The 25,508-nt window shown below is 40.2% G+C and overlaps 1 protein-coding gene across 1 annotated transcript in view; it reads left to right on the plus strand.

Moving 5' to 3' along the window:
* Positions 1 to 4,776: 4,776 nt before the first annotated feature.
* The window catches only part of LOC149318162 (procollagen C-endopeptidase enhancer 2-like), a 28,161-nt gene continuing 7,429 nt past the window's right edge, over positions 4,777 to 25,508 (plus strand). The window contains exons 1-5 of the mRNA XM_089507736.1: positions 4,777 to 4,899; positions 11,693 to 11,798; positions 15,749 to 16,004; positions 18,528 to 18,652; positions 24,052 to 24,188. Coding sequence (XP_089363862.1) covers positions 4,799 to 4,899; positions 11,693 to 11,798; positions 15,749 to 16,004; positions 18,528 to 18,652; positions 24,052 to 24,188 — 725 coding nt within the window. The 5' untranslated portion in view covers positions 4,777 to 4,798. The remainder of the gene's footprint in view (positions 4,900 to 11,692; positions 11,799 to 15,748; positions 16,005 to 18,527; positions 18,653 to 24,051; positions 24,189 to 25,508) is intronic.

Genomic DNA, 25,508 nt, shown 5'->3' on the forward strand with positions numbered 1-25,508 from the left:
CTGTTTGAGATTTCTGAGCACCATGGTAAAGATGGAACTTGGCAGTTACTTTGCAAAACAAACCTCTGAGCATTACACTGATGCCTGGTGCTCAGGGATGATGGCAATTGTGGTCCAAAAAAGTACCTTGGCAAAGTGTTTTGCTTTTCAGATACCACAGTTGTTGGAATCACCCAACAAACATGGCATAACCATGTCTTTTTAGACGTGTTGCAGACCACCACCCCCAAGCACTACTCAAATGCCTGGTGCATGGAGATAATGAAAGTTATTATCCACATGATTTCATTTGATAAGGTTGTTTTATTGGATTACATTTCCCAGAATCCCTAACCAGTATGTCATACCAATGTTTTGCAGATGTTTTGCAAAACATGCACCCTAGTGCTACCCAGGTGCCTGGCTTGTGGGGATAATAGAAATTGTAATGCAAAAGGTCTAATGTGAAGTCGAAGGCTTTTATGGCCAGCATCCATAGTTTTTTGTGGGGTTTTCAGGCTATGTGGCCATGTTCTAGAAGAGTTTCTTCCTGACACTGGCAAAACGTCAGATGCTGGTGAAATGTCAGGAAGAAACTCTTCTAGAACATGGCCACATAAAACCCACAAAAAACAAAAGGTGTAATTTAGCAACTATAGCTTTGGAGATTCCCTCTAACCAGCGTAGCATGGTATTATGAGGAACAACCCTCAAAGCCTTTCCCAGCAGCCCAGTACTCAGACATATAATGGATGCTGTTTTAGCCCCAAAATGCTGGTAGTCATAACATGGATAAATGTAAATTCCATTTTGCCTTTTATGAGGAATTTGGCAGAGGGTTTCTTTTAAAAATGTTAAATATGTACACAGGTTTGAGGAGGAACCATAGATCTGTGGAAAAGCACATTTTTGCAGGGAGAAGAAAAGTGATTTTATGCAGGGCAGTAAAACAGTTTGAGACAGCCATGAGCAGTTTTGTTCTAGAACTATGAACTGACTATCAGACAGTGTTCTATACATGTTACTGATTTTAGAATCTATTTTGATCCTGGATTTGGATTTCCTTGAGGAAAACAGAACCAGGTGCTCCCATCTAGACAAACTCCCAAATCAATTCTTATTCAAAAACACTGGCAGCAGGACACAGTTTGTTTGTTTAAAGTTAAAATGGGCTTGTTTAGTGCTTGGGCTGGTGGAGTGGGGAACAGGTCCTGCTCTGGGATGGAGCAAATATGTGTGCTGCGCAAGCTTTTGAACTGAAGCTGTTTAAAGGCTAGTGTGAATCTAGCTGGGGTTTATGGTGATTTTTGAGTTCCAACCAAATAAGCAATATATGCCTCTCTTGCATTCACTTTTGCCATGCTTGTGTTCAGATCAACCCCAAGATATTGTTAGTGTAAACAGGGAAGAATTATGGATAGTACCAAAATCAAATAGACATACCCTGTGTTCTATACCCCTAAATTCAAAGCCATGCCTCCATCTGTACAGACCAAAAGGAAAGCCAACACACAGCTAGCAGCAGAGATCATCATGTCTGACATTATTCCTCCACAGTATTGCTCTCATTGCAAGCAGGCTCTTGTACCTTTGAAAATTTTATGACAGACCTTATTCAACAGATGAATGTTTTCCATGGAGCCATTGCCATAAGGCACATTACACATGCTTTTCAGCTGTTTATACAGCCACTGCCAAAGTATAAAAGCCTTGCTGTAATGACTGGTTGGCAACAACACATGTGTTCTGTTTGTTTGTTTGTTTGTTTGTTTTTCCCTTCAGGCTCTTCTCCACTCTGAATGTTGTTCAGTAAAGGTGTCTGTGACAAATAATAATAAATGTCAAATGTATCATGTGACTCAAAGCTAGCATCCTCAAAAGATGGTCACATAATGTCACAACTGTCAGGTGATTTACAAAAGCAAGAGTGGGCAGCACTGATTTCTTTTCCCTGCCCCGTCCAAAATCGAGATTTGTGACCTAAAAATATAACACTGATGCATGCATAGCCTTATAGATTTTCCCTCATATCATTAACATTAATGCAAGCATTCTATTATGTGGCAAAAAGACTTTCAAACACAAGAACTCATACTAAGCTGGACCATAACTGACAAAAATTAGATCATAGGTCTATCTAATCCAGCATTCTATTTTCATAATTGTATGTGGAAACCCTAAAAGTAGGACATGTGTCAAATAGCACCACCACCAGCAGTATATTTATTTATATCCCACCTTCTCCCAGTTTGGAACTCAAGGTGGCTTTGTTGTTGCTGTGTGCCTTCAAGTCATTTCCGACATGGCAACCCTAAGGCAACTGTATCATTGGGCCAGATTTATTCAGAGGAAGTTTGCCATTGCCTTTCCCTGAGGCTGAGAGCGTGTGACTTCCCCAAGGTCACCCAGTGGGTTATATGGTTGAGCGGGGAATCGAACCCTGCTGTCCAGTCGCACAATGGTTCCAACATAGTTAAAAATTATCAACATACAAAATATTTTAAAAAGTAAACCCAGCGTTGTTTATACAAATGCATGCCACTTCACTTACTGCAAGGGGTATAAGTACATTGTGACTAATTGATTCAGTAATTTACCCAGTTCCCTTTTAAAGCGTCCCATGGTGTCAGCCATCATTTCAACTTGGGGTTGGGAATTCTATAGTTTAACTGTGCAAAAAAGTATTTCCTTTTATCTTTGCCTAATATCCCACCATTCGCCTTCAGGGGATGGATTCTAGTATTATGTGATATCAGTTTTGTTTTGTTTTGTTGGTTATGCCAGGGATGCGCTGGCTCCGTGGTGAAGATGCCAGTTCTGACGATTGGAAGATCGGCAGGTTGACAGTTCAAGGCCCAAGTGCCGTGTGACAGAGTGAGCTCCTGTCACTAGTCCCAGCTTCTGCCAACCTAGCAGTTTGAAAGCATGTAAAAGTACAAGTAGATAAATAGGTACCACTTTGGTGGGAAGGTAACAGCGTTCCATGCAGTCATGTTGACCACATGATCACAGAATCGTCTTTGGCAATGCTGGCTCTTCGGCTTAGTAATAGAGATGAACGCCACCTCCTACAGTCGGACATGACTTGACAACCTTGTCAAAGAGGAATACCTTTACCTGCCTTTAATGACTCGTGATATTGTATGTGTGGGATATTATTGTCATATGTGTCAGAGGTGGCTTGTGTTACAAATGTATACTGCTGCCTTGCCCTGCCTATGTTCTGATGCCTCAAAACATACCAGGTCATATAAGAAGAGGCAGCGGCTTCCAATTCAGAATGCTTCTTTTTCTGTTTCCACCATTTCTAATGAGCAACAGCCAATCTCACAATGCATGCTATTCCCAAATAAAAGCTAAAATCACTAATACTAAATATAAATTTATGCTTCTTAGTAGTGCTCCAAATGGAAGACATTTTGGAATTCCTCATGAAGAGAAGGGTGAAATGAAGGACAGGTCCTGGAAAAGGAGAATGTCTGGTCACCCTGACTTCTGGCCATGACTTCCAGTGGAAGAGGCAATGTGGTGCAGTGGTTTGAACGTTGGACTATGGAGTTTATTACACGGGAGGCATCTCGCGCAGAAACGGTATTTAAAACGGGATTTAAATCTCTCCAACAAACTAAGAAAACATGCAAAAGCACGATTAATTTTCAGACACATCGAGGTTAACGCAACGTTAAACTGGCTAGAAAGTCGACAAAACACAATTCTTTTTACTTTCAGGATTTTCAAGAAGTAAAAAGAATTGTATTTTGTCTACTTTCTAGCTGAGTTAATGTCGTTTTAATGCACCTTAACAGCAACGTCATCTGAAAATCAATTGCGCTTTTGCAAGTCTTTTCTACTTTCTGTCCAGATTAATGTTTGGTTAGCCTGGACGTTGTCTCATAATAAATCCACTTTTGCAGGGGGGGGCACTTAAAATCCCTTTTTTGCACAGAATCCCTCCTGTGTGATAAACTCCATAGGAGCTTATGACTCTGGAGACCAGTGTGGCCAGATGTCGAAACCTCAAAGGAGGAGCAGGCATGGCAAAATACAGGAGCTTCAAGAAATACATGACCACATAAAAGCTAAAAGCGCCAATATAAATGTAAATTCATACTTGAGTCTTGCTCCAGATGGAGGACCTTTTCGAATTCCTCCTGGACAGAAGGTGCTGAAATAAATAATAATAATAATAATAATAATAATTTATTTTTATCCCGCCTCTCCTGCAGAATCAATGCAGCTTAGAAATATCAGTAAAATACAATATAGAATAAAACATACATTAAAATACAATCTATTATTCCCTCCCCCAACTATATCATATTAAAACACCCTGGAGTGAGGGGGACCAGATGTCCTGAGCCCAAAGGAGGACCAGGCATGGCCAAATGTAGGACCTGGAAGAATTAAAAAAGATGGTAGGCATGACCCAATAAAAAAGACTCCTGCTCACACTCCAAAATATACTCAGAAACAGAATACTCAGGTCAGGAGATCAAGTCCTGCTTCTTAGTTGTGCTCCAGATGGAGGGCCTTTTGGCTTGCCTCCTGGGCAGAAGGGGGGGGGGATGATGGGGGAAGGTGGAGGAGAAGGAGGCCACTCTCTGGTGGCCCTGAATGTAGGGCATGTCCTGGAAAAGGAGGACGTGGCTGGTCCCCCTCAAAGCAGGAGAGGAGGAGGAGGAGGAGGCGGAGAAGGGAGGGTCCTGCTGCCGCCTCCGGCCAAGCAGTGGGTCAGGGAGGCGGGAGGAGGAGGCTTTCAGAAGAAGAGGTTCCTCTTCAGCCTCAGAGGAGCCTCGCCGCCGGACTCTGAGGGGAAAGCATGAGAGCAGCAGCCCTTCTGTCTTCTTTGCTGGCCCTCCTGGGGGTCCTCTTGGCCACAGCAGCCCAGGACCCCGGACCCCGGCAGCAGCAGCAGCAGCAGCAGCAGCAGCCAAGAGCCAGGTGAGCCCTCCAGCCACGTCCTCCTTTTCCCGGACGCGTCCTCTTCAGGAGGCCTCCTCCTCCCTTTGCAGCAGGGCTAAGAAGCATGCAGTTATGTCCCTGGGCGTTTCGGTTTTTAGGTGGCCCTGTCCTCCATTTTTCTTTCATGCCCTGCATTTTGGGGGTGCCTTGTCCTCCTTTTCGATTAGGGTGACCAGAGGGTTTCCTTCTCCAGCCTCCTGTCCAGGAGGAATCCCAAAAGGTCCTTCAGGATGCATCCACACTGGAGGAATAACCCGGTTTGGCACCACTATTCTTTTCTGGCTCAAGGCTATGGAATTCTGGGAGTTGGGAAGTGAGGGCTGCATCCGCACAGCCAAAATAATGCAGTTTGACACCACTTTAACTGCCACGGCTCCATGCTGTGGAATCCTGAAGTTGGTAGCTTGTTGTGGCACCAGAGAGCTCTCTGAAAGAGAAGCTGAAATGTTTCACAAATCCCAGAATCCCATAGCATTGAGCCATGGTAGTTAAAGCTGTTTCAGACTGCATTATTTCTGTGGTGCAGATGCTGCCTGAGAGAGGGAGAAAATGAGAGCTATGTTTTCCAAGCCTAGTGGGTGTGCACACTTTCTCTTGTCTCCTTTTAAACCCTTTTGAAGGGATGAGTTGCCCAGGGCAAATCTTTGAGCACTGGCTTCCAGTTTTCAGCATTTATGACTGGCACACAACCCTTTTCATCAGTCTTAGGGTGATAAATCTTTGTTTTAAATGCAGTTTCAGGAGTTTTGCATGGGTACTCTGCTGGAAAGTTGGTTTTGATTCTGAATGAATGCAACTTTGTCATATGAAGGATTGTCAGGATTTGAGGGGAGGAGGGGAACAAGTGCATCTGAGTATGCACAGAGTGCATTTCCCTCACCACAAAGTCACCACAACTGGCCCTCCCATCTCAGGCTTCAGGGAAAGTAAGAGTTTCCGTTAGTGTTGAAAAGTGTGGCTTCTGTTTGTTCAAAAAGCTCGACTTCACTTATTATATAGACAGCTTCATAAAAAGTGGCCCTTTTTTCTTCTGAAGAAGCGTGCTACTGTTCTGAGGAATGGGAAGTGATTCATGCTTAAGTGGCGTCCAGATTTAGTACTTGTTCACCACATCAACACCCGTAATGTTTGCAGGGAAAACATGCCAGCAGGCATGTTAGCGCACACATTGAACAGATGCTACAGGGCAATGAATGAGGCACAGCTCCCCAGTTTGTGCCTGCCACATATCAGACTGGCCCAAGCCAAGATGTTTGCTGCTGGAGACAAGAGAACAAAGTGGTGCCTCCTTCCCTGTAAGCCCCCAAAATAGCTGAACTGACAGATGAATTTTACTTCTATCTTGGCAACAGCATAGTGTCCTTACCCCGCAAGCAGGGTCCCTGTAACTATTTATAGAGTCGAGGGGCCCAACAGTAGCAGGCAGGTTGTTAATACATTTTTCCTACTTACAGGGGATGTTCAAATTATTTTTTCCATTCATTATCACTAAAATGTGATAATGGAATGTGTCAAGAGGAGGGTGACCAAAACAGTGAAAGATCTGGAGACCATGCCCTATGAGGAGCGGCTTAAATGCTGGGTATGTTTAGCCTGGAAAAGAAGTGACATGATAACCATGGACTTTTCACACAATGACCTATGCGCTTCCATCCCGAAAATGGTTAAAATGTTGGCATCTCAGAAAAACAAGCAAATTCACTAATGCTTATCACACAAAGAGCACAACAAGTGCTAAAAAGCACATTACTTAAGCAAGAAAGTGGGTTGAAAGCAAATTTGGGTTTCAGAGAGATAGGATAAATCCCGTTGCTAGCTTGGAAATAACATACTCCAAACTGTCATTTCCACAAGTGCATTCACACACATGCTCCAGAGAGGGAAGGGAAACTTTGCCCCAGAAGCTGTTTCAGAGGAAAGAAGGCTGAGGTTTCCCTTTGCAAACTCCCATAAAATCATACACACACACACACACACACACACACACACACATGAGAGAAAGAGGAGGTGGCTGGTCCATAACTGCCTGGTTTCAGTGATGGCTAAACTCCCAGATGCCCTCCTTTTCCAGGACCTATCCTCCAATTCTCCCTTCTGTACAGGAGGAATTGCAAAACGTCCTCTCTCTTGTTCTCCCACCAGATGTTCCCTTAATTAAAAGTTGCAAGAAGAGGAGACCAGCCGCGCAAGGGAAAGAGGTGTGTGCGCGCGCATGTGTGTATTCCTTTAAGAACAAGGCTTTCTCCCTCTCCTTGGCACAGCAAAGTACCATGGGAAATCTGAGAATAGAGAGAAACGGGTACATGGTTTTCAGACTGCTACAATTACATGACGAAAGTGAATTCATGAATGAACTGGAAATGAAAACACAGTATTTTTGCAAAAATGCATATTCCCTGATTCACCTCACTTTCTGTCTGGATTCTGACTGGTTTGCATGCAGCATCATGTGAAAAGCAATTTCAAAATTGTCCCTAATGCTCTGGATGACGGTGCATTATGATCATTTTAACCTTCCAATTTTCCCCATGTGAAAAAGTCCCAAGTTTAAATATTTGAAAGGATGTCGTACTTAGCAAGCTTGTTTTCTGCTGCTCCAGAGAATAGGACACAAAGCAACGGGTTCAAACTACAGGAAAAGATATTCCACCTAGACATTAAGAAGAACATCCTGACAAGACATCTGGACAGTGAAACATGCTGCCTTGAAGTGTGGTGGATTCTCCTTCTTTGGAGGTGTTTAAACAGAGGCTGGATAGCCATCTCTCTCTCGAGTGCTTTGATTGTGTATTCCTGCATGGTTGGGGGTGGGACTGGATGGCCCTTGAGGTCTTTCCAACTCTATGATTCTATGAGTCTATGATTCTACTATGTGCCATCTGAAACTTCTAAACAATTTCAATATATGTTGATTTGGTGTTATATATGATCCTAAAGAGCCAAAATATATAACTGGGCACTAAAGTTAGAATCGTCCAAGCCATTGTATTCCCCATCACCATGTACAGATGTGAGAGCTGGACAGTGAAGAGAGTGGATAAAAAGAAAATTGACTCATTTAAGATGTGGTGCTGGAGAGGAGTGCTGAGGATATTTTGGATAGCCTAAAATTCAAACAAATAGGTCCTAGAACAGATCAAGCCTGAAATCTCCTCAGAGGCCAAGATGATCAAATCGAGGCTGTCATATCTTGGTTACATCATAAGAAGACATGACTCACTAAGAAAGACAATAATGCTGGGATAAGAGAGGGAGAATGTACACCAGATGGTTGGATTCAATCAGGGAGGTCATGGGCCTGAATTTACAGGACCTAAGCAGAGCAGTGGAGGACAGGGGACCTTGGAGATGTCTCATCTATAGAGTCGTCATGAGTCAGAGTCATCTCACAGGCAGTTAACAACAATAAACAACAAATGATAAATCTAAACATATCTCTTATTAAAGAATGTAATACAATTGACTTTACCAACATGCTAACATGACTGTTGTATGTTGTATAGAAAAGCAACAAGGAATCATATTGTTGTTTTTCACTTCACACATTGAATTAATTAAATAAGAGAGCTTTGTACTGGCACCTTGTCTAGGACATGAATGGTAATTGTATGGGCTTCTAGATGTTGTTGAGCTTCAGCTCCCATTACCTCTCATGCCAGCTGTAGTCGATGAGAGTGCAGTTCAACAACATCTCAAGCCGTATATTCCAGCTGTGATTGTTTGCAAAGAATGAAAGACTTGATCTGAACCAAATAGACTTGATCAGAATAACATAACAGAATTAAATTGAGGCAGAAGGGAAATTCATGTGTTTGCTTCCATTATACACTGAAAGCAAGTCTAAAGCTGGTTGTTGCTCAGCCCATCCCCCAAAATGACACACACACAAACCATGTTTCTTGCTCACTATGTTGTTGGCAGTTGTATGGTAGGACATTATGTGCATATCAACATAAAGTTGTTCTGCTGGTATGAAAGTAGCCCTGTGTATTAACACAGATTCAGACAGTGCGTATTCAGTGGGAAAATGTATCTGCCTTTATCCTTAATTTACACTTTAATTCTTAAGAGATCCTAATCATACCATCTTTCTTGATGAATTTGTAAAACTTAGGTAACCCATTAGGATTTTTGTAAAGAAAAACGAGATTATGTAAATCAGAAGTCAGTCCTTCCCTAGACCTAAACTATTCCTTCACTGAGCATTAGTCAACAGTTTGTCATATCTGTGTCATATCTTGTTCTTGGAAAGAGGGTGAGTCACTGGACGAATCTTGTCTAGTGACCTTGCTACAACTGCTAGACCTACCCATGTGGTCTGCTACTTTTTGTCTTTTGATCACCATTTGATGATTCTTGCTCTCAAGGATTTCCCATAGTTATGTTCATACCATCTATCAGTTGTGATAAAATTTATGTCCACCTTGTTCTTCCATTAGAATTAGGTACTTCTAAAAATTAGTTTGTCATTTTCATTATACAACATCTGGCTTTGACAAACAAGCAATATTGTGTTACATTTCTGCAATCAGAACGTGGCCAAAGCGGTTTTCAATAGTCAGTCTTGGTATTGTTTATTCCCCATAAAGCAGAATTATGTTATTCAGTATAAGCAAAATTATTGAAATGTAATGTAATTTGCATAAACAGTACACACCACAGAATTCAACTTAGTACAAATTATACAGAGCTTGACTTTAGGGCTCAAGTTCCATGAAAGTAGAAATCATCTGAATGTCATCACCATTTAAAGATTGGTATGGAAGTTTTGTGCTATATACAGGGATTTTTAAAACTCTTGGGCCAGCAGCTACCACAGTCTTGGCAATTCAATTGGCATTAAAGTCATTATTATTTCTATCCACATTTATAAAACAAAATAATATTGCCCTCATTTACATTGTGGTTTACTTTGGGACACAACAGTATAAACCACAGTGCACTGTTATGAAAAGAAGCTTATTTCCCCTTACCCCACCTCCCCCACATCTTCCATGTTCCACCTTCCTCATCTAGCATAGACCTAAACAAGACACCCCTATTTCTTTAGAACTGTTTCACAAGAAAGTGGGGATTGTGTATACCTGCAGGAGGCTAGGTTTATTTTTAGCACTAACTCACACATAGGCCTAAGTGTCTGCTCTTGGGCTAAGCAGGTTCAGACCTGGTCAGTACTTGGTGTGAAGACTCCCAATGAATATCAGATGCTGTAGCAGGCTTTATTTCAGAGGAAGGAACTGACAAAACCACCTCTCAATATTTCTTACCTAAGAAAACAAAAACACTTTGAAATTCATGGGGTCATCATAAATCAACAGCTAATTTAAAGACACATAAACACACAAACCATGCATAAGCAACCCATGGGTCACTCACATGCAGCCCTTCATTGCAGCCTGCTCCCTGGTACTCTAGCCTCTGCTGAATCTTATCCCTATGCCAATTCCCTATATCCTGTAGTTTATTAGACTGCTGTTTTATGGACTATCAGCTGTTTCATGGGCTGAGGATAATTGTAATGACCCGATGTGTGCGAGAGAGAGATTGAGAGAGAAACAGAAAGGGAGGAAGCTAAATGTGTTTGTGGCAGGAGGGAGACACATTCCAGCACTTTGCCCACTGCCAGCCCAGTCCCTGCCCACCACTGGCTCAAGGTGTGTCCAGTAACATGCTGTCCCCACCTCATCTGGCTTCCAGATTATTTGGATCCATTTCAGGCCAGGGCACAGAATCTAAATAGCCTTGGTTATCCTCTAAGACTCTTTGGGCTTACTGGTTTTATACATCCACACATGTCTAGTTTTGAATTGTTTTAAAATACTTTAACTGTCTTTAATATGTCTTTTTAATTTGTTCATTGTGTTTTTGGCCTTTTAAAATCTTTTTATTGTGTATGTTATTTTAAATGTATCATGTAGGTTAACTGTAAGCTGCGCTGAGATCTTTATGTACAGGGTGAGATATAAGGATTTAGATAAATAAATTAAGATAAAATAAAACAAACTTACTGCCCACTGTCATGGGTGGCCCATGGCTTAGCATTACATCCAAAAGCAACCAACATCTTTTAAAAAAATATTTTTTATTGTAGAAAGAATACATACAAAACAAACATTACAAATAATCATAAACAACATACAAATAAAACATATAAACAACATATCAACAAACCAATCACATACTATGAACAAATGATCAGAGATACTATACAAAAGTTCATTCTCATCACTTCCAGTAGATCAAATGATACCCTTCTTATCTGGTTTAATATAAAGTAATCCCATTAAGTTATAGTTAAATGTATAACCTCTGGTATATGTAAATAAAGGAAAAGACAAGCAAAAAAATTACTTTTCCCTTACAGGTCCTCACTAGTTTGCCCAAATTTAATTTAAACCCCCCCCCCCATCTAATCATTTCATGTAGTGTGCTACCAAGAAACAGAATAATGACCTCAGTAGGCTGTGTGCTTATGCAGATGTGTACACATGATTGGTAAATGAAGTTTTGCTGAAATCCAGCTATTAAGCATCATCATTCATTAAAAAAAAAATACTCAGTTTCCTCTCCAGTGGAATAGACCCGACTAATGAATAACAAATGTGTACTTGACAGAGGTTACTGAATTTTAGTTACAGGTGTTTTAATTGCTTTTTACAGATGCTCTGTGCATTTTGTCAATGATAGGGCAGTTATTCTGCTCAGCATTGATAATACTTTCTCAAAAGTAAAACTTTCTTTTGTTTCCCAGGTCCTTTAAATGTGGTGGAATTCTTACTGGAGCATCAGGTTTTATTGGGAGTGAAGGATTTCCAGGTGTCTACCCACCAAACAGCAAATGTACTTGGAAGATCACAGTAAGAAATTTGGCATCAAAAACACTTTAAAAGAGAATAATACTGTATGCAATTTTTCTCTGTAGCTAATACTTGGAATGATTTGTTAGATACCTGTGATAATAAATTGGTAACATATTAGTAGTGTGTAGTCTAGGACCTAAAACAAAGAATCCAATGTGTGCTTAGATGAAGACTGCTAGATCTAGGACCTCTTACTTTAGATACTTGTTATAGAATATATGCTCCTGCCCTTTCCCAGACTAAGCCATTCCTGCTCTGGGTTGAAGTTATAAAAGTTACAATCCACAAGTTACTTTGCTGTTGTTAACTGCCCTTGGGCTGACCCCAACTCATGGCGACCCTGTGGATAAGATATCACCAAGTGACCCTATCCTCCACTGCTCTCCTTAGGTCCTTCAAATTCAGGCTTGTGACCTCCCTGACTGAGGGGCAAAACAGACTGCCCTGAAAGAGCGGCTCTGTGCCACCCCTTTGAGTGCCAGATCAGGGTCATGGCAAGAGGCGCTCTTTGCACCACTGCTGCAGCTCTTCCATGCTTCTGTGGCATGGGACATCTGGTTGCTGCACTGCAGGAACGCCCCAACACTGCCCGCCATCTAGTTGGATTGGTGGCGTGATGCCGGATGGGGCGTGGACTCAGGGCATGTGGTGTGCAGTTGCCATGCCCGCATGCCAATGGGACTTTCTTCTTTAACTTTCCTTAGTAATTGTTCCAAGTCTATAATGTTTTCCGTTAGTAGCATGGTATCATCAGCATATCTTAGAATATTGATATTACTTCCTCCTATTATGATCATCAGCAGTTTACTATAAATGCATATTAGAAGATCTAAATGTAGTTAAGGACAAAAAAAATAGATTACAGTCAGAAGGCTCATTCTTTAATTTTGCTAACTATAGAAGCTTGATCATTCTGTTTGTTAACTATAGAAGCTGGTCATTCAGCATTTTATATTAGAGCCTTGACCGAGCAGTCGAACTATTGTTCTACCAAAGCTGTTACAGTTACTGTCTCTCATATAGTAATTTGAAGGACACAAAACACAAAGGATCACATAGCAGTGGTTTGGAAATTATCCCCTTTTTGACAATTCTCAGTGATTTAGAGTGAGTAATCTAAGAACACTCACTATAGTGGATAAAAATAGGATATAATCATAGCATTCAAGGCTGTCATAGTTCTTTAAGTAGACAATTTGCAGAATTCCATTACACTTCTGGTGACAAGAATTGTGTTTTGAAAAACTGTTTTTTATTAACTACAGTAAGCAATGTTAAATTTTAGCTCCCTTGCTCCCCTCTTCAACCTTCACAGTCCCTTAAACACTTCTTAACAAGGTTTGGGGAAGAATGGCTGCCAATAGTAATACAAGGACGGAACTGTGGCTCTGCTAGTTTTATAGTTAGAGTTGTTAATGCATCATGAGTCACAGATAAGAAATTAGGAGTGTGAATCCACTTTAGCTTCATGAGGAGGAATGAGGACCAAGAAGTGTTTTATTGGCTGTAAAAGAGAGCTGCAGTATAAGGTATTCAGATCTTAAGCTATTGCCATTTCTCTGTGCACACACATTTTAAACATCAGAGCATGGACAGATGAGTTGGAAATTATTACTGAGACAGAATATGAATCCCATTAAATTAATCCATTGAGCTGAGGCATTATCCTCTTGACTCAAATGCATGTAAAATTTGATCCTGAATAGCTAGATTGAAACATCTGAAAAATAGTTTAAATTCTGACCATTTCGGTGAAGTTTGGTAATACAGATAGAAAATTTTCTTTTCCTATCCTGAGGAAACAGCATAAGTAAATATTTGTGTGAGAAATATGGCCACTAAAACTACAGAGCCCCACCACACTGACAAAAATAAATCTTCATATGTATTCAGTAATTGCATTTTTGAAACTAAGCCAATATCTGTTCATACAAATTGTCCATGCCAAAAAAAAAAAAAAGTGGAGGGCTGGCATTCTGCAAAATATTTTCACTGTTGGAAGTATTTGTTCTCCATTTATATGTATCAAGGACAGACAACATATGACCCTCCTGATATTGTTGGATTGCAACTCCCAGTAATCTTAGCCAGTCCCAGAGTTACAATTGAATGACATCTGGAAGACTACGCATTGGCCACCCTGGTTTTCCACATACATATAGACACATTCAGAATTTTGTTTTTCATTTTAACATGGGATAGAGAATAGAACTGCATGTCAGAGGCAGGGAGCTCCCCCTTCCTTCCTTCCTTCCTTCCTTCCTTCCTTCCTTCCTTCCTCTCCATCTCTCCCTCTCTCTCTCTTTCTTACTCTCTCTCTCTCTCTCTCTTTTTGGTTTTACCATGATTTTAGTAAATCAGATCTATGATCTTCAGTTTCATCTGTTTTGTATTACATATTGTATCATATACATGTCTGCATTCAAATTGCAATTAATTTCAAAATATTTGTGTTTCATTTCATTGCATTGCACTGAATGAAGAACAACTTTCTTTTCCTTGGAAATGAAGGAATTGGTGTAGTAGCTCTCTAGAGAAAGGGTGGAGGAGAAAGAGAGAAATGCAACGGATTTATAACCTTTGCTTGTTTGCTTCTTTGTGGTTGGCAAGAAAGTGGCAGACAGTGATCTTGGGTTTAAAAATTTGCCGTAGCATTTTTTATTGCTGACTGCTGTCCATACATATGAATGGGAGGAAGACATATCTTATTTTTCCCAGTCTGGTGCACTCCAGATGTTTTCGACTACAGTTTCAAACACCTAGAAATGCTGGTTGGAGATTAGATATTCATTGCACAGTCAGCTCTCAGTATCCATGGGAGAGCCATTCCAGGACACACACACCCCCGATGCTCGAGCCTGCATTGTCTCCAATGCCAGTGTGGCTACACAGAGGTGCCATCATTGGGGACAATAAAACTTCAAAGCAGGGCAGCTGCATGAATGTGCCACCACTGGGTACAATGAGGGCTGTCCCTAATGCCAGCGCAGTCACCATATGTCACCATTAGGGACAACACGGGTATACCATCTGCAGATATGGAGGGTGGACTGTAGTCTAACACTTCTGAAAGATGCCAAATTGAGAAAGGCTGATCCATAGTTTCCTACTGGGGCCATGCAAAAAAAGCTTCCAACAGGCCAGAACAAATGTACAAGCAATCGTGCCTTTTTATTTACTGAATCCAAATTTGGGCAGTAAGGTAGAACACACATTATATAAATATAATGCTGCTTTTCTGTGAAGCTACCAAGGCTGTAGAATAGAACAAAAACAAGAAAACAAACATCATGGAAACAAAACTATAACTGAAAACATTAAGAGAAAGAATGCTACTAAAAACATTCAAAAGACCAAACTGAAAATATGTCTTGATGAGTTCTCTAAAATGTAGCAGGAGTGATCATTTGCACACATTTGCATGCAATCTTTCACTTTTTTTCAAAGGCAAGAGATTTCATTAGTTGTGCTAGCATATGACCACACAGTATCTCATTAGTATGGTGGAGGCATACAAGTTTTAATATTTGTTTACATGAAAACAGAAGGCCCTTTTAAATAAGTGTCTAAGTTTAGACTAAGCTTTTGAAAGAATTGTTATTAAAATACCATATTAAAGCATTTGAATATGTTGCTGTTTAAAAATATTGCTAGGAACTTCAAAGTGTTGCTGTTAAGATATAATGCCACCCAGTAAAAGGTAAATGACATCATTGAGTGTTGATCTAAAGAGGAGGGAGGTCGGATGAACATAATTGCTTATTTGTATAAAACAGAAGGACAAGTATTTGGATGGAGCACTAATATGAGAGCAATGGAGGCTTCAGAAAGACTTGATACCGACTTTGTAAGAGACAGCATGTAAAATATATAAAGAGTAAGATTTATATCCTGAAAATAACTCATAAACTATTACCCTTAAGCTGTTCTTTCCTTTGTTTCTGTAGGTTCCTGAAGGAAAAGTGGTTGTCCTTTCCTTTAGATTTATAGACTTAGAAAGTGACAACCTGTGCCGATATGATTTTGTGGATGTTTACAGTGGTCATACAAACAGCCAACGACTTGGAAGGTTCTGTGGCACACTGAAACCTGGTGCTCTTGTGGCCAACAGCAATAAAATGTTAGTACAGATGATTTCAGATGCCAATACAGCTGGAAATGGCTTCGTGGCAAAGTTTTCTGCAGCAGAACCACATGAAAGAGGTATTTTGCAAATCCTTAAAGCTTACAATTAGAAACTCATTAAGGTCCATACTTGCATATAAAAATCTTTGGAAAGGGGGATTTAATTAGAATTGAAGGTCATTTGGTAACCAAGCAATGAGTTATAATATCTAAATGCATTATTGTCCCCCCCCCCAAATTGCAACAAAGTGGTATGGTAGAATTACTGTGTATTTGTATAAAAAGTATTTGATTGAAATGTCACTATTGGTTTAAACAAGTAGTATGCTTGTTTAGATATATCTTTAAAAGAAATCAATTTTTTCTCTTACTGACTAAATATGCAAGTTGATTATATTTAGGTGAATATTTGCTCATTTCCTTTCTCATTATCTAAACCTATAGTGCCTTTCTTCTTTAATAAAACATATCTCAAGGCTGGAGCTAACTGCATTCTAATCCCTGACCCTTATAAAGGAGAGGAAGGAAATGCTCTTGAATGGATATGATATATAATGGTATTGGATTTAATATACTGGCTCGAAAGCGGTCTCCAGAGTGCTTTATACTTCAAGCAGCATTCCTTTCCAGTATGTCTCTGAAGAATGTGGATGGCCTGATAAAAGGGTTTTGACATCTGATTTTTCCAGCAACTGTATAATCATAACAGTAAGGAGGCTTGGCATTCCTTAAAGACTTTTTCAATTGTTTGGAGTAAGCTTTCCTAGACGCTGGCCTACCTGTGTAGTGAACAGGAGTCCACAAAACTTTGTGCTAAATAAAAATTCTTGCAATCTTATACCATGGTGTTGTAGTGTCATAGCAACACATTAGTCCCTCTATTGCTTCAGCTTTATTGCATGATACCATTGCTCTTCTGTTGTTTTTCTCAGGAGTGATAATTTTGAAAGCATTTATTTTTATTAGCCAAAAAAATCCATTAATGACCTCCTTTCCTGCTACTTTTCCACTGTGATTTCTTGTATGAAGGTTTAATTGCGCTTTTATGGGCAGTCAGTGGAGGCGTTTTGGTTGGTTCACTACCCCCCACTCCACCTTCTTTTCCAGCTCCATTTTGGAATTTGTCTCTCATTCTTTCTCACACACTGTTTTACACACACACACACACACACACACACACGTCTCAAAATGTAAGAGGTAAAGAGTTTTACACTTTGAAAAAGCATTTATTTTATTAATTCTTCCTTCCTTTTTGTTTCTTCTTAACTTCAGACTTACTAATAACTGGCAGATGAAAAGCATTGAAATACAGCAGACAGATCAATAGGTGCTGGCTTCATCTGGCAGTAATTAGCAATTAGTTAAGTCTGAAGTTAGCTAGAAGTCTGATCAGGAACTTACACATAAGGAAGAAAAGGCCCTTTTAAATATAAGACTATTTTCATTTATATTTTATATTTATATATTTTTATATATATGCTTGAATAGAATTTTTAAAAGCACACTCCTGTAGCAGGAGAAATACCTAGCACAATAAGGCCCTAAGTCTTTAAGATGAAACAAGAATCTTTGGCGGGTTAAAGACCGCCCATTTGGGGCGGGCTGTACCCGCCCCTTTCCCCGGTGTATCGGGGCCTCAGCTGCCAGAACGGCAGCCACTGAGGCCCCGATCCGCCGCTTTTCAGGCTGTGGGGAAATGGCAAAATGCCGCTTCCCCGCAGCCTGAAAAGGGGTGTCCTTGGGGCTTCAAGCCCCAAGGACACCCCGCGGCGGCGGGGAGGAGGAGAAAGGGGCCGCTTGGCCCCTGTCTCCCTTGCTTCGCTGGGCGCAGCCGTCTGAAGGCTGTGCCCAGCGACGCAAAGCGGCGCCGCAAACCAGGAAGGAGCTCCGAAATGGAGCTCCTTCCTGCTCCGCGTTAAGGGCGCACTAGGCACCCTGGCGCGGAGCGAGGACATCACGTCCGCGCCGCCCCGTATAGAGGCGGCGCGGACGTGACATCCTCATGGCGGCGGCTGTCTGGAACGGCCGTCGTCATTTTTTACGCGCAGAGCGCGTATTAGGGTTAGGGAGGTGCGGAAGCACCGCACCTCCCTAACCCTAGTACGTGCTCTGCGCATACTTTAATGGCGGTGTGTAACCCACCTCAGTTACTTTTTTGCTACAACTAGTTGACACAACAACACTTCTCCTCTTATATTTTTGTTTTATATAATTCATACAGTGGCCTCCCACTAGATTTTACCTGATGCAAATACTAAGAATTTTTAAACTCCTGTTTAAAAATGTTGTAAGACATGTTGTGCATAATAAATTGAAACGATGCAGGTCCTTTCTTTTAAAATTGACTGCACTACTGGGGCAGGGGAAAGGAAGTGGCCACTCAATGTGAAAAAGGAAGGGCTGAAATAATGAACCATGGTGCAGTCTCCAAAACCATTGAACTGATGCTAGTGACAGAGTTCTGTGACCATTCTATTACAGTTGGATTTGGATAGATGGACTCCTGTAGGCTGGATTTACTGTGTCCTTTGTAAGCAGGTTTCGGCAATCCAATATATGGAATTGGGTTTTGGGGACTAGCTGTATGTTGTATATTTTTAGGAGACCAGTACTGTGGTGGACGACTAGATAAGCCTTCTGGATCCTTTAAAACACCTAATTGGCCTGATCGAGATTACCCAGCAGGAGTAACTTGTTCATGGCACATTGTGGCTCCAAAGAATCAGGTAGGTTGTGCTAAAAAATCTCAGCTTTCTTCCATCTTTCCTTTTTTTATGTAAAAGGTGCTCCAGCTTCCAGCTGTTCTCCAGCCATGATATCCCACCAGTGTTTCTAGCATTCACCTGTTATCTACATGTTTGGTACCAGCTCCTGAAACCTTCATTTCATTATACCGTCACAACCCAACCTATGGCTTCTTGTGCAGCCTGTAACAATAGTTACTTCCACTTTGATTTGGGCCATGAAAACAATCACTCAGAAAAGAACTCTGTCTGCCATTTAGCAAATGTCTTCTTTGATTAGCTAAACATTCTACTAGCTATTTAGCTATCCAGATGGAGGAGTATTTGATTTATTAAAAATACAGTGGTTAGGTTTTGTTTTCTAATCTTCTAATCTCCAACCAGTGAAAACTATTTTCTTTGTTAGTTTAAGTTATAAAGTTTGATTATATACTTGACTTAGAAAAATCATATTCTTGCCTCATACACTTTGTTCTGTCTAATTTTCCTCCGTTTTTTCTTTTTTCTCTATTTTATCATATGTACAGCAGTATACTTTTTTGTGAACATTATTATCTGCAGCCTTGTTTTAGTCCAGGCTTTCAACCCACAATATTTTACAGAAGGGAACGGTTATCTTATTCATAGAGGAAGGTTTAGTGTATATGAACCATTTCTGAATTACAAATAATGTAATATAACATCAGTTTAAGATAATGAATGGTATATTTTATGTTCAAAAAGATTATTTCAGTATTAATTCTGCTTACCTGTCAGGTTCAAAACACAGGCAAATGTCAGCATTGTCTAAATATTGCCAAAATCTTCCACTTCCCTTTGCTCTTCCTACTTTCAGGTTCTAGTGTCCTAATCTACTTGCTCTTTCTAGTGTATTTCCTAGTACTGCATATGCTACCATTTCATTTCTTGGGACCAAAACCATTTTGCCTACTTTCATATCCATTTGCCAGTCACCCTATACCAGGCCTGCTAACATGCTTTACATACTATGGCAGGGTACTCAATCTTTGCTCTGTCTTTTTTTGTTGTTGTTGCCTAGGTTTCTACTCCCTAAACTATATTATGGCAGGAGACACATAGTGATTGAATACCTTAATCTTCAAGCATATTTGGTAGGTTGGTTGCTTTTCATATCTACATTTAATTTTCTGAAACCTTTTCCATGCCACACTGAGTTGTCTTTTAATCTCCTTCTCATGATCATAATCCTCCAAATGAAAGCACTGGCCAAGATAATATATTCTTCTGATCCTTAATGTCCCCCACCCTTCTCACTGCCCCTCCTGCACTGATCAGGATAACATTTTCTTGAACTTCGAGTTGTACATCAGCTTAGTCTTTTCCTGGATTCATCTTTAATCTACATTCCTTCCTTTATATATACAGATAATTTAACCATTTATGGATTGCCAGTGATATAATTTAACATGATAAATTGCAAAGCACTTGATTGCTCTCAAACGTGCCTGAAGATCTATTCCAGTTCTTATTGAATTATATTGTCCCGTTATTATTTTTCTCATCTTGGACTCTTATTCTCAAGAAACTGTTTTCATTAAGTGGCTGTGAACATCTGAGTAGAGACTTATATTGACTTTATTCCAGTAATGCTTCTTGTGAAGAATTTTGTACTAATGAATCAAGGTCTCACCTTACCGCATGAACATTTTGTGCTTTTATTTTACTCAGAGAGATTCCAGCAATAAAAAAATATAAGAGAAATATTGACTTCTTAGCAGCCTGATTTAATTTACAGAGTTATTGTGGGCTGGTTGTGATCACTACAGACAAAGTTGAAAAAGCCTTTTCTTCTTAAGATAAAGTTCATGTGTAGCCTGACAAGCCTTTCATGCCTTAACTATAAGGGTGTAGTCTTAGTGTAGGTTGCATCTACTCCCCTGTTCACTCTTTTTGTAACAACACCAAAATAAAGGAGGGAGTGCATAGACTTCAAAATGTTTGTTTATTTAAGGAATGGATAAATAAACAAATTTCTTAACAAAAAATGAGAAGGATAATGAAATATGGTACCATTGTGGAAAGAGGGAACAATTGTTGGTATTTTCTTTATTTAAAATATTTTAAACACTTCATCAACTAAGATTTTGAGAGCAGAATATAACATGAAAGTAATCATGCAATAAAGTAATAATAACCTGAACAGGATTTTTAACAAGTACAATAATAATATTTAAAAATTAACTTAGCAGCCCCATGGGGATGGATGAGGAAAAATGTATGGCGAATGAACCTGTACTTTTGAGCTACTGCCAAATTCACTCTGAAAAGGGCAGAAGAGGGAAAAGGGGGCTAGGTTGTTTGCTTGCTTCCACTGTGAGTGTGTGTGTGTTGTTTGTTTTGTGAGTATTTTTACCTTTTTTTACAAAAAAATCCATCCTGTGGGTTTCAGTATAAAAGAAGCTAACTTGTAGCCCTAGATCATAGGCTCTCACAAACAGAGTCCTCAAGTGGCAGAAGCTCTGGAAAGACAGAATTATTCCCCAGTCTTTCTCCAGGAGAGCCTCCCTTTCTGATTCATGCACCTTCCTCCAGTCCCAAGAAAGTAACTGTGCCATCAGATGCCATGGAATGCACTCCAGGCTTATTCAGAAGCAGAAAGTCCATCAAGAGCCATCTAAATTGCTAGTGATCTTAACCTCAACTGTTGCAAGAGGCCAATAACTGCAAGAAAAAAGCACTGGTTCTTCATTGGGCAGCTGCAGCATTGGAAAGGGGGAGCATCACATTTTCAGACTGTCTTTTGGCCAAGCTGTAAAGCTGTGGCTCTGGAGACTGAGGGGCAGTTGAAACTGGCACTTTGTGCCAGCCTGACCGCATGCTAGTGTTGAACTAGGGCTGAGCATTTACACACTCAAAGCTCTAATTCCGCCACACGTGCGCCATTATGCCACATGTCCACCCACACAGGGCGTGCCATTATGACGCACGGGCTGTGCAGCACCCAAACGGCACTCTGCAGAAAGGGTGTCATCGTGGTGCCCCTTCCAGGAAACTGCCTACAGCAGCTTCTTTTTGCTCCCAAGAGGGAGCAGATCATTGCCGTGGCATGTGGTTGCTGCAACAATGATCCAGGGCTAAAAGGAGCAGCGTTTAGCCGGCCATCTATATAGCCCCTGAGTTTGAAACTAGTCTCAGCCACATAAACAGACTGAATGACCTTAGGTAAGTTACACTAACCCAGCCTCAGGAAGGCAATGTCAAACCTGCTCTGAAGAAACTTGCCAAGAAAACCCCATGATAGATTCGACTTAGGGTCATCATAAGCCAGAAATGACTTGAAGGCACACAGCAACATTGACAAAGTTAACATCTGCTTGCATAAGCTGCAGAATCACTTTCCAGGACTTTGCCCGGATTTTGCCTTGAATTCATGATGGCTCCAGTTCATAGATCCTGTCATCTTGGCTAAGCCACTGCTTCAAGAATTCATGATAGATCAGGATAATAACTGTACTAGAGTATATTTTTGAATTGGAACTACATCCAAAAAGTAAGGGGCCTTTGAACCTACTGGTTCAAGGCCTCCACAGCTTGGCTTTTGGCATTCCTTCAGTCCTTTTTGCTGTGTGAGTTGCAACACTGGTGCACATTTTTACTTCTTCAGTGAGCACAACTCTGTAGATAGGTCCCCTTCTCCACCTCTGGACCTCCCTCTCATCAGTGGAAGACCAAGACCTGCAGCTACCAACCTGAAGTCTTTCAGGTATGCCTCTTGAGCATGTAAAGTAGAGGCCAGGCACATCTATTGCTTTTTTTTAAGGAGAGCAATAAGCTAGCGTAGGGTAGTGGTATGAGCATTGGACTAGTCTACGACTCTGGAGAGGGTTTGAATTCCTGCTCAGCTATGTAAACAAATCACACTCTCTCAGCCCTAGAGGAAAACAAATGCAAACCCCTTTTGAACATAACTTGTCAAAGAAACTCTGTGATAAGGTTTTCATAAATTAGAAATGACTTGAAGGCACACACAACAACAACAACTAATAATAATAACAATAATAATAATACACTCATGCTTGAGAAAAGAATGAACAATTTGAAATAAATATATAATAAGACTTAAACATGCTTTAAAATGACATCAGCGGATGATAGATATGTGCCATTTATATAAGTATATTTTTCACATCAGTGGTCATCACAACTAGCAATGCAGTTATATGAAGAATCTTATTTTTCAAGCACCATTCTAATAAAATATCTTAGTCTCTTTTCTTTCTTTTTCATCATCAAGCATGGTTTCGGGCCAGATAATCAAGGAATATTCTAAGTATATACACATTATAATAGAAGTTCCTTTAAAGGAGGTTGGGCTATTATTAAAGCCAATAGTGAAAGAAATATTGAAAGAGTCTCATTTCATTTTTTGGGCAATGTAAAGAGCAGTTCAGGGTGTCACCAAATGTATAATGAGATTTTACAAGGAACTATCCTCCCCCTCCATCTTCTCTATTTTCCTGCTTTTCTACCAGAATGTAATGCACTGATACGTGATATAGAAATGTACCTGCTATTACTATTGCTATGTATTCAAGGTGTCTTACAAGTCAGCAAATAGCATATGCAAAATGAATAGCTTAAGTTTCTGCTTTGACTTCTACTGGATGCATATGTAGACAATGATAACATTCAGATTTAAACCAAAGCCATAGTTTAGTCTTAAACAATTAGTATAGAGCACCTGGTTCATGGATTCTCCCCTAGTCTTTCCTCCAGAACAGCCACACGGAGGTTGGAACTTTTAACTTTGTTTTACATTAACCAAAATTTAACCTGACCAAGTTTAGACTATGGTTAATCTTAAATAGGATTAGTAAAATAAATTAACTTCATAGTTTAGGAACTTGGCTAGGTTTAATTAATGCAACTGAAGGTTAACCACAGCTTGTCTGACTATTGTGCTTTTATCTTTCTTTGCCTTGTGCATATAATTTACTTACTATAATTTTTTGTGTTATTTGATTGTGTTCATATTTCTGTAATAGTACAGTATATTGGACAGCATTTTCAAACTGTTTACCTGTCAGTATTGTTGCTTTCATATTTTTATTTCTACTAAAACTTGTACAAACTGCAAATGCAGGATTTTATCTTACATAGTGCTGAACATATCTGAATCCATAATACATGACTCATTCATTGAAGCAGTGACTAAAATATTTTAGACTCATCTTTTTTTAAAAGGTTTTTAGAAGAGGATTAAATACAAGGGCTTGTCTGGCTAGCCTTTGAAGATCTTTGAGGTTTAATCTTGCCTTGAAAAGATATAGGTTATAAAATGTTTTAATTTTGAAGCAATGTTCCTATGGATAATTAGCTACAAAAATGTTTTCATTAGATTCCTAATCCTTTTCCTGCAGCTGATAGAGTTGAAGTTTGAAAAATTTGATGTGGAGAGAGATAACTACTGCAGATATGACTATGTGGCCATATTTAACGGTGGTGAGATTAATGATGCTAAGAGAATTGGAAAATACTGTGGAGACAGTCCACCAGCGTAAGTAATGGTATTCATTTTATTTAAACTGTTATGCTTTTAGATTCTCTGAAAAGGTGTTGGCAAGGTGGGGTATGGGTCAACTAAGTAGCCACTATTATTGTTTCAGTGGCCCCATATAGACAGGCCAAAATAAAGCTGCTTCAGGTCACTTTGGAGGTATGCTGTTTCAATGATGCATGCGTCCTAAGAGTCCAGAAGCCACGCCAAAGCCAAGATCCAGTCCTAAGGACTAGAGCGCAGCTTTGGCGCAGCTTCCGGACTCTTAGGATGCATGCATAATTGAAACAGCATACCTCCAAAGTGACCCAAAGCAGCTTTATTTTTGCCTGTCTGTATGGGGCCAGCTTTTTGTATTCACTCAGCAGGGCCTTTGCATTAATCAATCCAGTTATAATGGATTTTCCTTGCCTTAACCTTCATTGTAACAACAAAACTTAAGAACAAAATGCTTGTTCGTTAGTGTTAATACTACCCTGGCTATAAAAATTGGCTCATTGTTTTCAAGAATCGTAAGTTGGATAAACTCAGTGAGTTGTATGTACATGTTGGTGTTGATATTGATGTATATAAATGTAGGAGGGCCTGAAGCAGAAGATTTTTTTCATGCAGTGTTGGGCCAAATCATGGAGAAGAAGATACCACAACATTTTATTCCCCCAATTTCAACCAATTATGTGCCCTTTGTAGCCTTCTGAAATAGTATCTCATGGGGGGAGGACCACATAAGGTAACAAGACAGACTCCCTCTGCCTTCCTGAAATTTTTGAATCCAGTGACACACGGTAGTATTTTGTAGATAGAACCAACTATTTACAAGGGCAAGCCTCTTCCATGTGGCTTAAGTAATGTGCTACAGTACTTATAATTTTATGAAGGAGTTTTTTGGGAGGGAAATATTTTCCAAGATACAGTATTGTAATTACTCGGGTCATGATTCAGCTTCTGCTGTTGCTATGCTGATCTTGTGTGCACTGGCACAGGACAACCCAGACTATCCTGGAACTGACCCTCCACTGTTGCAAAGCCCCCGTTGCAACGCTGAGCAGCTGATTGCATGCATGTCCTGCTGAGCCATTCATTGAGTCTGCTGCCGCCACAGGTCACTTCGCTCTGAGGTCAGAATGAGGTGTTCAGCCTCGATCATATGGCTGGGCACCTTGTTCTGACCTCAGAGCAAGCAACTTGTGGCAGTGGCTGACGTACCAGGCAGCAGAGGATGTGTTCAAACAGCTGCCCAGCATCACAATGGAAGCCAATAGATCTTCCAGGAAGATCCAAAGCAACTGGGGACTTTTTAAAATGAATGGTAAGAATGGT

This window comes from Sceloporus occidentalis, unplaced genomic scaffold, assembly GCF_023333645.1.
Source record: "Sceloporus occidentalis isolate IW3139 unplaced genomic scaffold, rSceOcc1.0.p SCAF_2, whole genome shotgun sequence".
Classification (NCBI taxonomy): domain Eukaryota; kingdom Metazoa; phylum Chordata; class Lepidosauria; order Squamata; family Phrynosomatidae; genus Sceloporus; species Sceloporus occidentalis.